We start from the raw sequence: 16,016 nt of genomic DNA, 5'->3' as shown, positions 1-16,016 counted from the left end.
TATAACAAAGCACCGACAACTACCTCATGCCCAGCAGGGCGAATGCGTTTCCTGTCTGGTTTGAAGTCATCGTCATTGTCGCCGTTGTCGTCTTTCTCGCGGTCAGATTTGAGGAAAGCCTGGAACCTCTCAGACAGACGAGAGGCTAGAGACTGTTTCTTGGCCTGTGGCTCCTCTGGACACGACACAGCAAGTGCAAATAATAAAAACATTTGGATGTAAACAACTTGTTTAAATGTGAATACTGTGCAGATCCAGACAAGTAAAACCAACAGAAATGAATCCATGTCTTTCTGTTTGAAATTACTGCCAATATGCTAAAGAGGAGACAGGTCTAGGGAGAAATAACTTGAGTGTTTCAGATGCTACCACATTAAAATGACAGAGTGAGAGATACTTGCCATGTTCAGATGGAGGAGGTGGCAGTGGTGCCGTCTCTTTGCAAGGTGACACAGTGAGGTCCACAACATCAGGTTTGGCTGAGGTTGTAGCTGTGTTGGCTCTGCTGTGGCACACACACTGACAGTTGAAGGTTACATCTGACTTCTTGTAGTTTCCACAGTTTTTGTCTGGCCGGCTCTTGTCATCTACAGGGCCTCCTCCTTCCTGCAATTTAGCTGTCAGCATATATTGAAATACAGACGTAACTACCAGCGAACTTGACTTTTATATAATAATCAAATTGTGAGAAAATCATGGATATGATTAACAAACAGTAAAATGCTTTAAGATCATTAAGACAACCATTCAAATTATGTCATTACTACACAAAATTCAAGTCTTGTAGTCTCACTGTACAGATATAGGGTTAGTCCAGGCCAACTTATCAGTTCATGTCATGGATTTACTTGAAAGATTCATGGAAAAACTTCTACTTAATGCACAGGGTTTTAAGTTTGGCCCCCCCAAGTCAAATTTCATTGTTCTTGTGGTTCCCTGTTTGTGTATTCTGTAGGCAAATACTTATTTTTCACTGGAATGGGTTGACATGGTCCTGAATATATAAGAAAACTTCAGGATGATTTTGAAAAAGTATTCACATTACTGTGAAGTACTCAAATGAATAACAGTAACTCATTTTTTACCCAAACAAAGAATCTTTCATTTTCACTAAAACATGTAGTCATGACTAGTAAACTAGTGTTTACATTGTTGCTGTGTAATTTCAAGGTTCCATCAAATTTAGACATTATTTGGTACTGAGCCGGAAAGGCAAAGATTTCGATTTACCAGTTGATCTATATTCCAACCCTTGCCTATGGCCATGAGTTCTGGGTAGTGACTGAAATAATGAGATTGCAGATACAAACACAATCATTTGGCCTGGGAAAACCTCGGGATCCCCCAGGATGACCTGGAGAGTGTTCCTGGGGAAAGGAATGTCTGGAGTACCCTAGTCAGCCTGTAGCCACAGTGACCCGACCCTAGAGAAGCAGACTTAAATGGATGGATGACAGGAACTGTAATGACTTAGGTCAGTTGATATGGAATTACCCTATATTTACATATATTCATCCAGTTTCAGTTTATATGAAGATATCCAGAAAAAACACAATGACAAAGTGAAAGTGTTAAGGTGACTGACTTTGAAAGAAAAAGACTTCTGCTACAATTAATCTGCACACAAGAGCATTTTGATTTTGTATGAGGATACCAGTAAGCCCTATTTGCCAATGTACACGACTTACCAAGCTGAGCCTGCTGCCAACCCAGGGCAGAGCAGAGTAAGGCCAAACTCTTTCCACTTCCTGTGGGACTCTCCAGCAGACAGTGCTGCCCAGTGTTCAGCCCTCGTATAATCTACAGACAAGATACACACATATTTCCACTGTCAATGAAAGTCAAAGCAATGTCTAGAAAATGTGGAACAAAAAACTGTGATTAACTGTTCACAAATCACTCAATGACTTATTCACACATAGTATCACACAATTCCAGGTGCTGTAGATTTGTGTCGGACGGTATTTGCAATTGGTCAGTGCATTATTCTAAGGACAACACCCCACAGCATAGTTCAAAGCACAAAGAGATTAATGTACCAATTGACAATCAGATAGACAGTATCTGCCCACACACTGCCCTATATGTTGTGTTGGTCATACAGTTTGTGAACACGTAACTTGGAGGTTGACGAAGGTACTAAGGATTGCATCCATTTCTTACCCTTACACATTCATATATTAATTTAGATCTCCTGTGACATTAATAGTCTGTCAAGGCTGTCTGGGGCATGTCTGGGCAGGACTCATCTTCTTGTCCAAGTGCAAAGACATGGAGGTGAACTGAAAACTGTAAATTGCCTGAGTTGAGTGTGTTGAGCATCCCTATTTTTCTACCCTGTGACAGACAGCAGACTTTCTTAAGAATCCCTGACTCTCACCCAAAACAAGATGGCATAACAGACACAGGCGAGCATGGATAAATAATTATTCACTGGTTTGTTTGTGGTTATAAAATGGACACAACGGCACAATGGCTGAAACATCATTCATAACCCTTTATTATGTAAACGCATTGTAACTCCATATTTCTATTTCAGACGTAAAAATATCTTGTAAATTTCTTTGTTACTTGTGTGACAATCACATCTTCATAAATTATAATAGGCCAATATGCTATGCTAGTCGTCATGAATGGGTAGTTGAGCAATAGATGAAGATTTTCCTCACTGAATTCATCATGGCCAGCTGGGATGGGTACGCCTTGCAGGGGAAGTGGATCTTCACCCCTCCAATGGTGTACTCCACGGTGGATGTAGCCATGTTCCTCTGTCACTGCTGCACAGGTATATTTTTGTTTTTAAAAAAAACAGTCTGTTAAACTCTTTATAAGAAACTGCAGTATTAAACAGAAAAAGTGTAATGTTAACATATTCATAAGCTAAGGTATTCTAACACACGACAAAGACACTAACACAAGAATGTACCAATAGTTAGCCAAACGATATTTTTCATGTCTGTGTAAGCCTAGGGATGTCACCTAGCTTACCTGAGACTTGGCAGGCAGTTAGTTGTTAACGTTAGCTTGTACCAACCACGTAGCGAGACACAGTGCTACTGTGACGTTTTGCACCGTTACTTTGCCTCAAGGATGTTTCCATTAACCCAATGGTTAAACCGGTGACACTGGTCAGCCATCATAAAAAACACAATTGTCAAACGCGCTGTTCAACTCACGTCCACTTTCCTATCCCAAGGGCTCTTCCCGCTCTCAAAATCACAATACCCTACAGGAAGACAGCGTACACATTGTTGTTTCCTAGAAATGCTTTCAAAATAAAATGATTATTGTGAAATGTGTTTGAATAACACATTATGCACATACACATTAAAGCGTAGCATTATTTTTCAGAAAATCCTTTAGAGCATTTAAGTTTTGTCCCTGACCGTTTCATGTGCTTGATTAACGTTACCAATTACTGTGGCAGGTGGTATTTTTTTACGCTCTTATTTCGAAAGCTTCACATGGCTTACCGATTCCAACAATGTTTTCCAACTTGACGTTTGACAAAAGCACAACGGAAGTTGCGTTAATAAACGTCCGAGTATGTTCAATCCGAGCATGAAGCAGTGTTTCCACCACAGGTTAATCTGTTACCTGCTAGTTGTACCTCATATGATAAGTATATCAATCTTAAAAATTGGATAGTCGCCTATAAACAAAAGAATGGGACTGTGATTTTAAGTTTTATAACTGATCAGAAATAACTCTTAATTAAGAAAAGGCAAATGAGCAGGTGTTGAAATGAAGATGGAAAGTATCGACATAAAAATAAAGTGTAACATAGGAAAAATCAGATTTAAAGCTGCTGTTAACTTTTTTCATCTAGCTTTGTGTCCATTCAGCAGTTAGCAATCCCCTCCCTCCTTTGTATGTCACCACATTAACTTGCAGCAGCACTGGCCAGCAGCAAACACGAGCATCCTGCTTTCTGACACTTTTACTGCATGACCAGAGGGAGGAGAGCTATTTAACACTTCTTTATATATATATATATATATATATATATATATATATATATATATATATATATATATATATATATATACACACACATATTATATATATATATATATATATATATATATATATATATATATATATATATATATATATATATATATATATATATATATATATATATATATACACACACACATATTATATATATATATATATATATATATATATATATATATATATATATATATATATATATATATATATATATATATATATATATATATATACGCACACACACACAGCAAGGAGAAAACATGGCTGATGTGAGAACATAACACATTTATAGAATGATTGGCAATCAACAAAAGTACTTGAACTGTATAGTAATTACTTCATTTTTATTTAAATAGGTTAATTTCCAGATGTGTTTTTCACATTTACACCGTACACATGCAATTTATGCTGCTAGCACAGCAATCTGAATCAGGGATGTCAACAGAGTAAATAAGACTACTTATATATACTAAATAAAAATCATACAGGCATCTAGAGCCAGGTAACAGACTGTATTTGCTGAGTGAATGTGTCAAACGAGAACATTAAAACCCCTCCAACATTGTCAATCAACATTATACAATATTTTAAACCAATCCATAATGCTACAAATTCCTGTTAGAAATTGCACTTATCTTAATGAAAATACATTATCATGTAACAAGGTTTTACAAAGACTGAGGCATCTGTCTTATTGGTGTAATGGTTATTTTCTCTCCCAATTAATATTTCTCATAGAAAAGAATGTTTCTGTCATGTTTACAAAACCATTAGAGACAAAAGAGGGCTCAGACATGTTCTACAAACAGTACTTAATGAGGACTCCCTTCTACATGTTAAAATATTTTTTGCCACCAAACATACTCCATTTGCTTTGTATTTTCATTATTGACTCCAATTATATCATCCATCCCTAGCGGCACCATTTTCATTTTCAGGACAAAAACCAACTCCCTTATCAAAGACAATTATGGTCACCATAATAGTGCAAAAATATTTCTCTTAGAAATACCATATAGAGTGTATTTACTGGCAAATGAGCCTTGTGCATACATCAGTAACAATACAACTGCAGCTACAGCATGGAGGGACAATGGTTTATATAAAAAGAATGCTAAAGAAACCTCTCAGTCAGCCTCAGCAGGGCAAAGAGAAGTCGCCTTGTTGCAAGCAAGATTTATCAAGGTAGCAGGGTTGACTGGTGAAGTAGACAGTCCCCTTGTCTGTAGGGACTAACATGCTTTTGATGGAGCATCCCTCTTATTCTCATAAATCAACGACTAAATAAAGACAATGTGATATCTATAGCCACAAAGAAAGTATGGCAGCACAAAATAATCATCAACATTGATTGTAAACATCAGGTTTTTTGTTGATCCCTCAGAACCAAAGGAAGTCTTTGTTTTGCAGCCACCCGGACACTGGGCAAACACGGGGGGAAAAAAAAATCTGTCATTGTAAGGAAAGACACTACAACCCCTGCAAAAGCTTCAGCACAGCAGAGCACTGTTGAAAGGCATTATTGGAATTAGAGAAAATCACTAGCAGATGTATGAAGGGGTAGAAAAGGCTCACAGGAAGTCAAGACACCAGCAAACTAAACTGTAATGATTCATTACAAATTACAACATTGTAAAATGTTTAAGAGAGTGGATCTGTCCCTTAAGATGCACGGTGCAATTAAAGAGTGAACAACACTCATCACTTGAAACCACACAGGGGCGATGTATTATGGAAAATACAGACTGTCAAAGAATAAAATGCTACCAACACTTATAACACATATCTTTGTATCAATACACACAATGTAGTAGCTTATGGTTTGTGACTGTAGCAGCACCTTCAGTTTATATTCAAGACAAATCTCCAGTGATAAAGTACAATTATAAGAATAAAAATACATAAATATGTTTAAACACAGGGTGTGCACACAATAGTATATGGAGAGAGGGAGAGGAGATAGAAGCTGTGGTGGAGCTCACCTACATTTTCATGTTTTATCATCATACAATTAAAGAACATATAAAAAATATAGATTTGTTTTAAACAAACAGTTTCTTTTCAGCACTCACCTATAAAATGCATAATATTTACACCTGCCTCATTAGTTCTAATTTGTTTCTTTTATAACTGTAACCAGAAAGCTGAAGCAGGACACATCAACAATTTGATTATGTAGAAGACAAGAATCAGCATCTCAGGAAGGGATTTTGAAACGAAGACACGTCTCGTGAATATGACGACTCTTCCTAAAAACCTTAATGTTTTCAAACAAGTGCTGTACTGCTGCTAGACAAGAAGACAGCACTTCCCACGGCCCCTAGATTAAGGTTGGTTTGAACTCCGAGAATGTGCAGGAAAATAGCTAAAATAGTGAACAGATGCCACTGGGGATGAGGCTGACAGTGGGAAGCAGCAGGTTGATGTGTCTGTGTGTTTGTTTCAGCACACACACACAGTTGTCTTGTGCTGCTGGAGAATGGGCGATACATTATTGGATTCCTTCTGTTTCTTCTCTGCGTTGTGTTGGACTAGCGGTGGCCTGGCAGCCGTCCTACGACGAGCTTTCTTAGCCGACTGGCCTGATGATGGTGATGATGACCCGTCAATAGTTCTTTTGCTGTTGGGTGTCTGAATGCCAACTGTCCTGTCAGTGGGACTGGACTGACTGGGCAGCTCAGCGCTACTGTTTGAACACAGAGGTGTCAGAGTGAATGAGTCAGACAGATTCATGTGGTATAGGGTGTTACTTCCTGATAGTCCATCCCTTCGCTCCAAAGTAGGCAGGAGTTCACACATGGCAGAGGGAGAATCTTCTTCTGGAGGGCGCTGCAGGAGAGCGGGAGAAGAAGAAAGTGAGGTCAAACTTCAACACATTTTGACTCTGTGTCAGGGAAATTTCTGACAAATAATCTAAATTTTCATTAATGTCTCCATTAGTGCTGGGCGGTATGAGCAAAAACCTATATCACAGTATTTTTCACAGTTTCACAGTGTATGACGGTATTGTTTTTTTCATGCCGAATCAGGTGTTCACAGTAGGGCCGGGCGATATGGCCTAAAATTTGAATCTCTGATTTTTTCACACCAAACTCATTTTTAATATTTTTTTTTTCCTTCTTACAAACAAACTACAGATGACAAAGAAATTATTAATAGCTTTGCTTTTATTTGAATGCTTTTATTGTAAACAAAATTGCCCTGCCATTTTAAACAGTGCACCTTCAAACTCACTTGCAAAAAAATGTCCCTTTTTTTTAATAAAATGCTTTTGTAAACGTACATCTTACATGTCAGATTATATGTTTTTATAAAAACAGATCAGCTTCCCCAGGGACTAATAAAGTGTGAACATAACTTTCATTAAATACATTTTTGCAACAGGTACCTTTTGCTCAAACAGTATTTTATATCTCTCAAGATGTGTAAACTAAATTAAACATCTGCATGCACTGCATAGTAAACATCACATGATGGTAGATGTGCAGGACATGAGGTGTGTGCTGGCTGTCTTTTTAACATATTTTTGGCCAGAAAGACGAGTCTGTCTGCTACCTCTGGCTCGAGCCCCTTTGTGGCTTCATACTGCAAACCTGTGGTTGAACATTTTCAGCATGTGGATGAACCTCCAGCTTTTCCACCGTATATACAGGCACCACATCTTTAGCGGTATGCAACGTTACTGCATCCGTAAAAGCTGTCCACCTGGCCCCTTTCTTCTCATACGGAACACAATGATTAAATGATTCCGCTAATGTTAGCTGCTTTATAGTGAGTGTTTGTGGGCTGCCATGGTCTTGTACATCTTGTAGTGAAAAACAAGCGTCCCACTCCGATACATGCATCTGTCTGAGATGGTGACATCAATGAGTCGGCCCGCTGTCTTTAGTTGCAACAGCCTTTAAACAAACTTTGCAGCAGACCGTGGTTTGTTTGAGGTCTGACACCACAGAACCAAGCTACTAATGCGACAGTGTCTTTTTAGGAACGAACTCTTGGCTTGCTGCTATATTGTTGTGTTTGTTTCTCTGTGGAAAGCAATTGCAGGGGGAGGGCAGAACCCACAGGAGCCCATGGGGAGCGGCGGCAGCAGAGCAAGTTACAGAGAAAATCGATTTTCATTTTTTTAAATCGTCCTAAACCACAAACTCGATTTAATTGATTTTACCGATTTATAGCTCAGCCCTAGTTCACATCATTTTCTACAACAACAAACTGACAGCTACAGAGACCAAGGAGACACTAGCATCTCCCAGATCTCAGGTATATCTAAAAATTCATATCATAATGAAAATATACACCGGTATTCGGTGTGAACCGCTATTCTGCCCCTCAATTCTATAATACATTTTACAAATGATCTGGTTCAGAAAGAGTGGAATGATATGATGTATAAAGTAACATCTTAGGGGGAGACGTGTTGTCTAAGAAAATGAAACCATGCAAAACAAAGTGCTGAATGTCACAATATTGGCAATGGGTGTATTGAAAATACAGTGCTTCAGTCATGACGTATGGGGGATTGCAACTCTTTCTCGACATTCTGATGAAAATAAAACTGAACCCAAGCCTAGTTTAATATACCAAAAATACATGGTCTAATTTTGTTACTCTCCCCAATAATGCCTCGATATGCCACATTGTGGTGGAAGGAGTGTTGTCAAGTTTGCTGTGTTTGTTGTCATCTTGCTCTAACCTGAAGGAGCGGAGTATCCGCACGTGATATGGTGGTGGGAGGACACTGGGACATCTTGGCCAAGTCGAGTAGCACCTCCTCATGGTGCAGGGTATCCTGGGAGCTCCCAAACTCCTGCAGGGCAATCACGATGGCGCTGGTGTTGTCAGCCCGCAACATGCGCTGACGCCAGCGCAGCAGAGCGTGGCTGACCAGCTGCCGGGCACTTGATACCCCACATGGTGCCTGCAGTATGGAAAGTTGTTATTATACTGACCTGGTCTGAGGTGAGGTGAACATGACTCTGTTAGATTATTAGTGAAGTACTATAGGGCCTGTTTTGCTAGTGTTTGCTTACCTAACCTTTCCTCTACAACAACCCACAATCCAGACAGGTGGAAATAGAAGACATTTATCTATATTGATCCAACTTGATCACTGATGAAGAGTAACCTGTGTTTTACAGAAAAAAATCTTTGCTGATCTAGCACTCCACCCACCATTGCCTCATCGTTGTTCTGACACATGGAGATAGCCTCTTGAGGTGGCACCATGTTCCACAGACCATCACTGCCCAGGACGATGTAGCGATGCTTTTTGGCATCAAGGGTAACCACACAAGTGTCTGGTTCAGGAGAAACCACAAATTCCCCACTGTAAAAGTCATAGCTCCACAGATCACCTGTTGCAGAGAAGAGAAGGTTCGTTGAAGGCACCACTGACTGACTCTGGACGAACACTGTCCATGATTACTGGCTGAAGGTATTTAGGTGACGGAGGTAGTTATTTTGTTTTAGCAAAAGTGGAATATTTTAGTGTCTTTCACTTGTCTAAATAGTTCTATACAAGAGCAGTCTGAGTTTGGCAAAAAAAAGCACTTCAGTGTTTGATCAACTGGACAGAAAGAAGCAATGACCAGTTTTACTTTTGATGGAAACAAATCAGTCAGTATTGAGTAAGACTGATGACCAAATGCATGTGTGGGCCTTAAAACTCTCTAACCTACACTTGTTTGATAAAACTGCTTGGACTCTCTTACATCTCTGACAGCATATAGTAGCTACTGAAATTCTGTTTTAAGTTCTAAATTTTTACATTTTCAAGGTCAAGATGCAAGTCATATAGTTCCAATCACTTATCTGTAAGGGTGTCACAATTTCAATTTTAAATCGAAATCGACCGAAATTAAGTCACAATCTTGAACTTCTTATTAAAAAGTGCAATCATCAATGCTGCCACATCCCTATGTCACATACCAGTCAGCTTGCCAAGCGGAAAAAAAACACGCATTGAAGTGCTGCGAGTCAACCTCCTCTAACTTAGCTACTAGCTAAGCCAGTAGCTATTAGCTACATCCAGCAAAACGATAGCATGGTGTTACACCATTCCTGTTCAGCTCCTGGACCATGGTCGCGAAGCACAGGGGAGATGATTTCTTCCAGGTTCTAACTTTGTGTTTACCGTTGGGGTGAACCACCTTTCACGTGGTCAGAAAATAATACCTGGGAGCTTTGCTGTATCTAGCCGTCACCTTTAATCACAGCCAAACTGCAGACTATATTTTACACTTTATTGCTGTCACTACGACTGCTACTCCTTTCACTTCTCCTTCCTCTCCCATTCATTCACTGTCCGCACGTAAGCATGCTCCCTCACTCTTGCTCTCCTCTCGATTTATGATTTGTAGTTGAAGGAAACAGAATATGTGACTTGTGGGGAAGATTAAAGCAGTTGTACTAATGGATTTGTGTTTTAAAAGAACACAAACATTTTTGTGAGAAATTATTTTACATACATTGAACATTTATTGCATAAGTTCACATTCAGATCTGCACATATTCAAATTTTGTCCACAACTTCACATTGTTTGATACAGGCACACAAATATATTTTGCACCAAATATACTACAACAATAGGAGCAAAAATGTGAGCGTCTCAGTTTTTTAATCTGTGACTTGTAAAATAGGATTTGTGCACAGGTAATTAAGAATTTGTGAATGCAAATCTACAAGTACACAACTAATAGTATGTGACCTCAAATTTACTGATACACACACAATCACTGTACACAACTATCGTGACACCCCTACTGTTCTGTGCTCCCTCTTAACAGATTATTCCCTGTGATAACTGTGATTGTTGCTTTACCTACCTAGAGCTCGTGCTACTGCCAAGAATGGTATCTGGTCAATGACAGTGCTTCGGCGGACCGGGCCATTGTGACTCAGCCTTGGCCTCTTCCAAACGACCCGATTCACTCCAGATTTCTTGATTACACTATTAGCAGAGAGAGGAGTGGAGTGAAAAGAGAGGCTGCTGCTTACTCCAAGCAAAGTAGCCACAAATTTCAGGAATCTATCTGATTTTCCTGCACAATAGCCACAGCAGAGGGACATGCAAGATCAAGTAAAAGGTCAAATTAACTCAGCTTTTTCACATTTTAGATGGGTTATTTGTGTTTTTTGCTGCATTCAACCACTGATAGACTTCTACAGACTAAGTACCCAAGTACTGACTGCCAATCAAATTAATTTTTTTAGGACTCACTACTTTGGCTCTGATGCAGCACTCTTCTCAGTCTTTAGTCACTTTTCTGTAATCTCATTCAATGTCAAGCCCACAACACTATTAACATATGACATTACCTCACCATGTCCCATTTATGATTTCTCATTAAACTTATTAGGCGAACCAAGGACACTTGGTTAACTTTGTTGCTGCAATGTTTTTTTTCCCCACAGGCCACTGTTTCTCTGCGTCATGATGTTTTTATACAGTTGTCTTAGCTCAGCTTCCTTGGTTAGTCAGCCAGTGTTGCTTTATGCATATGAGGCTGAACAAAGCAAATTATGGATATGGTGCAATGACGGTATCTGTGGCAACTACAGTGGTTAACTAATATGCAACTGCTGCCTTGCCATAACAATGCATATGCCAACTAGGCAGACATCGCCCAGCCCTTGTAACAATACCTAAAGTTATAAAATACATTTTGTTGGGTGGAAGTTTAAAGCAGCCGAAATAAATGTACTGTGTAGTACCTAAAAATTGTACTTACGTAGAGTACTTCAGTAGACTGTAGTAAGTTATACATTGCATCATTGATTATCTTAACTCTGACCCTATGATTTGTTATTTTTACTGCCAATGTATATTGGTTCGAACTACCAGCCATCAGTCTCCTTAACCACTAATGTTCGGAATCAGCCTGGAAAAAAAACATATCGATCAACCCCCAGTGTGCAGGGTTGCCACGGTGTTAAAGTTTTCTCATCAACTAATAAGCTTGTCACAATAGAAGTAAAACCCAGTAGACCAAGCTTTTTACAATAAAAGCCTATTATTATCTTTAGAGAACTGTGTTCATTTACAGTAAACGCAATCTGAATAAGCACTGTTTTTTCCTCCTTGATTTAGAAAAGAACAACAGTCTGGGTGGTGTGCAAGTAATATATTCGGTGTATGCCAGACCACCAATTAACACCAGTAACACAGACTACTGTGGTGAGCCTACAGTGCACACAATTTTATCCCAATTAATAGTTCTCTATGAATCTGCTGGCATACAGATTGCATTTGCAGGTACCCATTTACTGTATAATTATGTTTTGACTAAAATCTGTTGTATTATAAGAAACATGCCAAAGATTGACATAAACAATGCCTAACTGAAGTATATATCTCATCAGTTTCACTTAGCATGAAAATAACGCTGCATGTGTTAAATATTTAAATAATTAAATAAGCTATAAAGTGGCATATGACATATAAATGTTTCCATCACATTAAAGCAATATAAAGTAGTTTGGCTCTACTAAAACTGAATATGGTATTAGGAAAATAATAATAATTTGAACCACTTTCCTGGTTTTGAACATCAGCAGTCCATTACTTTAAGAGGTGTTCGCCAACAATTGTCGACCAATCAGTGAGGTCTATCATGTCAAACCATAATCTTGGAATGTAAAGGAATTTTAAAAATCCCAACTAGAATGGTACTGGTTTGTTAAATTTTAGGTCTGAATCCATACACAAACTGAAGTTATCTGGTGAAAAGTCTTGTATTTTTTCATATTGTAATATATATTGCAAAAATCTAGATTATCACAATGTCTGTTTTTTTCCAATATCATGCAGCCCTAGACTGCTCTGCATTAATGCTTTATTATCTACAGTTACATGCTTACAGTAAATAGCAATGCCTTAGCCATGAAAAGCAAGACTGTAGAGATTACCCTGTCAAGTAAGCATAAAAGTTTGGTTGTTGTCAAGCCACAAGGGGCAGATCACTATCGCAATATCTTATCAGTAGACAAGCCACAGACAGTAGAAGGAACATTATCTCTTGATAACAATTTCATCTGCTATAGTGCAAGAGAAATACTTCTTGGTTACAATCGCTTCTTTGTCATAGATAGAGTGTGGTGGTGATGCTGAGTCGTGAGAATGAATAAGCTGATACAACACTTTTACTCAGTGAGGGTCCCTGTGGCAGCTAAATCAAAACGAGTTTTGACAGGAATATCCAACTGAATTGTTTTCAGAGACAGAGAGTGTTGGTTATGTATTCTGAGCAATAACATTTTAGCCAGGCTGCAAAAATAATCTATCCATTGCATTGAATATGCTTAAACTGTAGCCAAAACTATATATTTTGCAGAGATATTGTGAAATGTAAATTATAACTTACCTTCCTCCCAGACCTTCGATACGCTCCCTCTCTCTTGGTAGTTCGGGTTTGTGGTCTTGTGTGACTTCCACAGCTCTGATGAATGGGTCTGAGGGGTCATCCTGGACCCCAAGAACCACTGCTGAGTCCCCAACGTGGGCCACATACATGCGGTTTCCTCGGATGACCACTACACTGGCTGTAGTACCAGATGTGCTGGGAAGGCCTGTAAGGGTCTTTGGCCATTCAGCTGATAAAATGAAGGATATAATGCAATTATTTATAACTATTTAGCGCTTGCAAACTACACATTCTCTGGGTAAGAGTTACAGTACAGTGAACTACACATTTATCCTAAAAGCAATACGATAGGCAGGAAATAAAGGCTCCAAAATGTATTGACACAGATGCCAACATCGCAACTTTAACGGCAGTTCGTCCCAAAACAAGGCTCTCCAATGAAATCAGACATGCGCTTTACACACAGAGTGTGTGCGTGTGTGTCAGAGACCAGCTGTTAAACTCCTAGCATGCCCAGGCATATCCAGGCAGACACCTGGACAGATTGCCGGTGATTGTATGAATAGCTCACACATGCTACTTCACCATACTTTGTGATGGGTAATTACAACGACATATACAATTAAGCAATGCCGTAGGTCCAAGGCAACAAAATGTTGGCCGACTACTATACAGGACATAATATATCAGTTTACCGCTGAACTGATAACCGGTCGTCTGTGACCGCCATGGCAGGCTTTGTTTGGCGTTAACCCGGTAGCTGCAGCTAACTTTGTTAGCTATGTCGCTTTTAGTTGCTAAAACTGTTAGCCTCTTTCATCAATGTGTGTTATAATAGCACAGAGACAGCAAATATTAAACATGGTGCCACTTAAAGTAACCTCTTTGACAATTTACATAGATTGACTTCACAAAACCCATGGAATCTTCTGGTAAATTTGGCTTCCATTTGAGCTAGCAGTGAGCCACAGAGTACAAACTTTAAGGGTGTAGGCCACAGACTATAGTGTTATTTAACGTTAGAAGATTGATGTAGTGCCCATGTAACCCAAACTGAGATGTGGGGTTAAAGAATGTCCCTGTTAACAGATGACAATGTTATGTCATGATTACAGTGTTGGTAAACTTACGGAGCTTTTTCCACATAGCATGATGACAGGCGACAAATCCTTTGCGTATAGCCGAGCAGACCTCCCGGTCACAGTCTGACCAGAACCCTCGCTGCTTCTTCATGAACTCCCACAAATAATCTCGCGCAAACTGCGCAGCCTCGCGACCTCCGTGCCCGTCAAACACTGCGAAGAACGCGACCGAACGGCGGGAACGGCTCGCATTGCTCGGCTGTGCTTGCGGCGGGCTCTGACCTCCCTGTAAAGATGATTCGACCGATATATTCTGACCTTCCGTTCGTAAAGCTTCACATGGTCCATCTGGCGCATGCAGGGACGTCATAGTTTCACCAGTCCAGTCTGGGCGCGTGTCCCCAGCCAGAGAAGTGACGGTACAGTCTGCCCTACTGCTATCCTCCGGCTCACCCGACGTCGGCTCATCTTCCCCCGGCTCGGGCTCCACTATGACCTCGGTCACATCTTCCATGTATTTCCTGCCTCCTTGGTCGGTAAAAACACTCACTCGCATCAATAATGCGTTATCCATGATTCCAGAAATGAGTTGCTGCCCAATTTGTCGGTAATGTAAGCATATAAAATTACAGAAGAACAGAGTTACTAGTGCCTTTGCGTCCTGCCTTTGTTTATGTACGAGCGTAGTAGGCATGCTCAGACGTGTTGACGTCAGTCTATCTTCTTCTAGCACGTGGACGTGGCAGCGTCAATGCAGCCGTTGCCCTCTAGAGGTTGGCCCAGAACCTCAAGTACCAACTTTGAGGGAAATATGCCACAGAAAGTGTTTTTAATCATAAGGAAGCTTTGTTTACAGTATAGTGTAAAAGTAATTAAAAGCACTTCGTCACTGTATTACATATAAAACAATGACGATGTGAATTTAAAGTAAAGCATGATTTCAGGCTCTGATTTGATGATGTCACAACTACTCATATTATACTATACTGGGTGGACAGTGATGGTATTTTAAAGGTCAGCAAAGAGCCTATAGTTGATTCTGGATATAACAATCAAATTGTAACGCCTTAACTTGGGGACCGAAGAAGAGTCATTGCCAGTACAGCAGGCCATGATGAGACTGAATAATCAGAGGAAATCAGTCAACCAGTACACAGCCAGATGTCAACAACAACAGTTTGATACGCTTTGTAACATTTTCCACATTTATCCATACACACGCACATTTTTATATCGATAGCAGAAGCTTCTATGTACGGCGTCAACCTGTTTATTAGTTTACATCTACTGCAGGAAACCATGAACCCTTTAAAGTCCATGAAAGACAAAGCCCGCACAACAGGCCAGATGCAAGGCCAACGGTCAGGTGATGTTTAGGCTGTTTGTTTGTTTGTTTGTTTGTTTGTTTGTTTTTACTTTACTGACTGCAAAAGATTTGTCATCAAAATATTTATCTCTATACACATTTTTGGGGTTCCTGCATATCTTAACTGATGTGGATACAAACACACTCATCTTTAAGATTAGAGTCAGCACTTTTACCTTTACTTT

The 16,016-nt window shown here is 39.6% G+C and overlaps 2 protein-coding genes across 12 annotated transcripts in view; both read right to left on the bottom strand.

Moving 5' to 3' along the window:
* Positions 1 to 3,237, bottom strand: part of brip1 (BRCA1 interacting protein C-terminal helicase 1) — a 108,775-nt gene extending 105,538 nt beyond the window's left edge. For 6 of the 11 annotated variants that reach the window (XM_037074249.1, XM_037074232.1, XM_037074188.1 and 3 more), the window contains exons 1-5: positions 2,989 to 3,237; positions 2,670 to 2,777; positions 1,689 to 1,800; positions 402 to 617; positions 24 to 175 (exon numbers count right to left, since the gene is read on the bottom strand). In XM_037074249.1, coding sequence (XP_036930144.1) covers positions 24 to 175; positions 402 to 617; positions 1,689 to 1,800; positions 2,670 to 2,762 — 573 coding nt within the window. In that variant the 5' untranslated portion in view covers positions 2,763 to 2,777; positions 2,989 to 3,237. The remainder of the gene's footprint in view (positions 1 to 23; positions 176 to 401; positions 618 to 1,688; positions 1,801 to 2,669; positions 2,778 to 2,988) is intronic. The other 5 variants (XM_037074197.1, XM_037074260.1, XM_037074273.1 and 2 more) reach the window with 5 other exon arrangements.
* Positions 3,238 to 4,342: 1,105 nt separating this feature from the next.
* Positions 4,343 to 15,293, bottom strand: ppm1da (protein phosphatase, Mg2+/Mn2+ dependent, 1Da). Its single transcript, XM_037072096.1, has 6 exons — positions 14,514 to 15,293; positions 13,384 to 13,612; positions 10,846 to 10,970; positions 9,193 to 9,374; positions 8,714 to 8,938; positions 4,343 to 6,846 (listed from the first exon to the last, which is right to left on the bottom strand). Exons 1-6 carry the CDS (start codon positions 15,157 to 15,159, stop codon positions 6,460 to 6,462), a joined length of 1,794 nt encoding a protein of 597 aa, XP_036927991.1. The 5' UTR covers positions 15,160 to 15,293; the 3' UTR covers positions 4,343 to 6,459.
* Positions 15,294 to 16,016: the final 723 nt, after the last annotated feature.

The sequence above is a fragment of the Acanthopagrus latus genome, chromosome 2, assembly GCF_904848185.1.
Source record: "Acanthopagrus latus isolate v.2019 chromosome 2, fAcaLat1.1, whole genome shotgun sequence".
Taxonomy (NCBI): domain Eukaryota; kingdom Metazoa; phylum Chordata; class Actinopteri; order Spariformes; family Sparidae; genus Acanthopagrus; species Acanthopagrus latus.
Note: the sequence above shows the minus strand (reverse complement) of the source record. Positions and strands in the feature narration are given on the sequence as shown.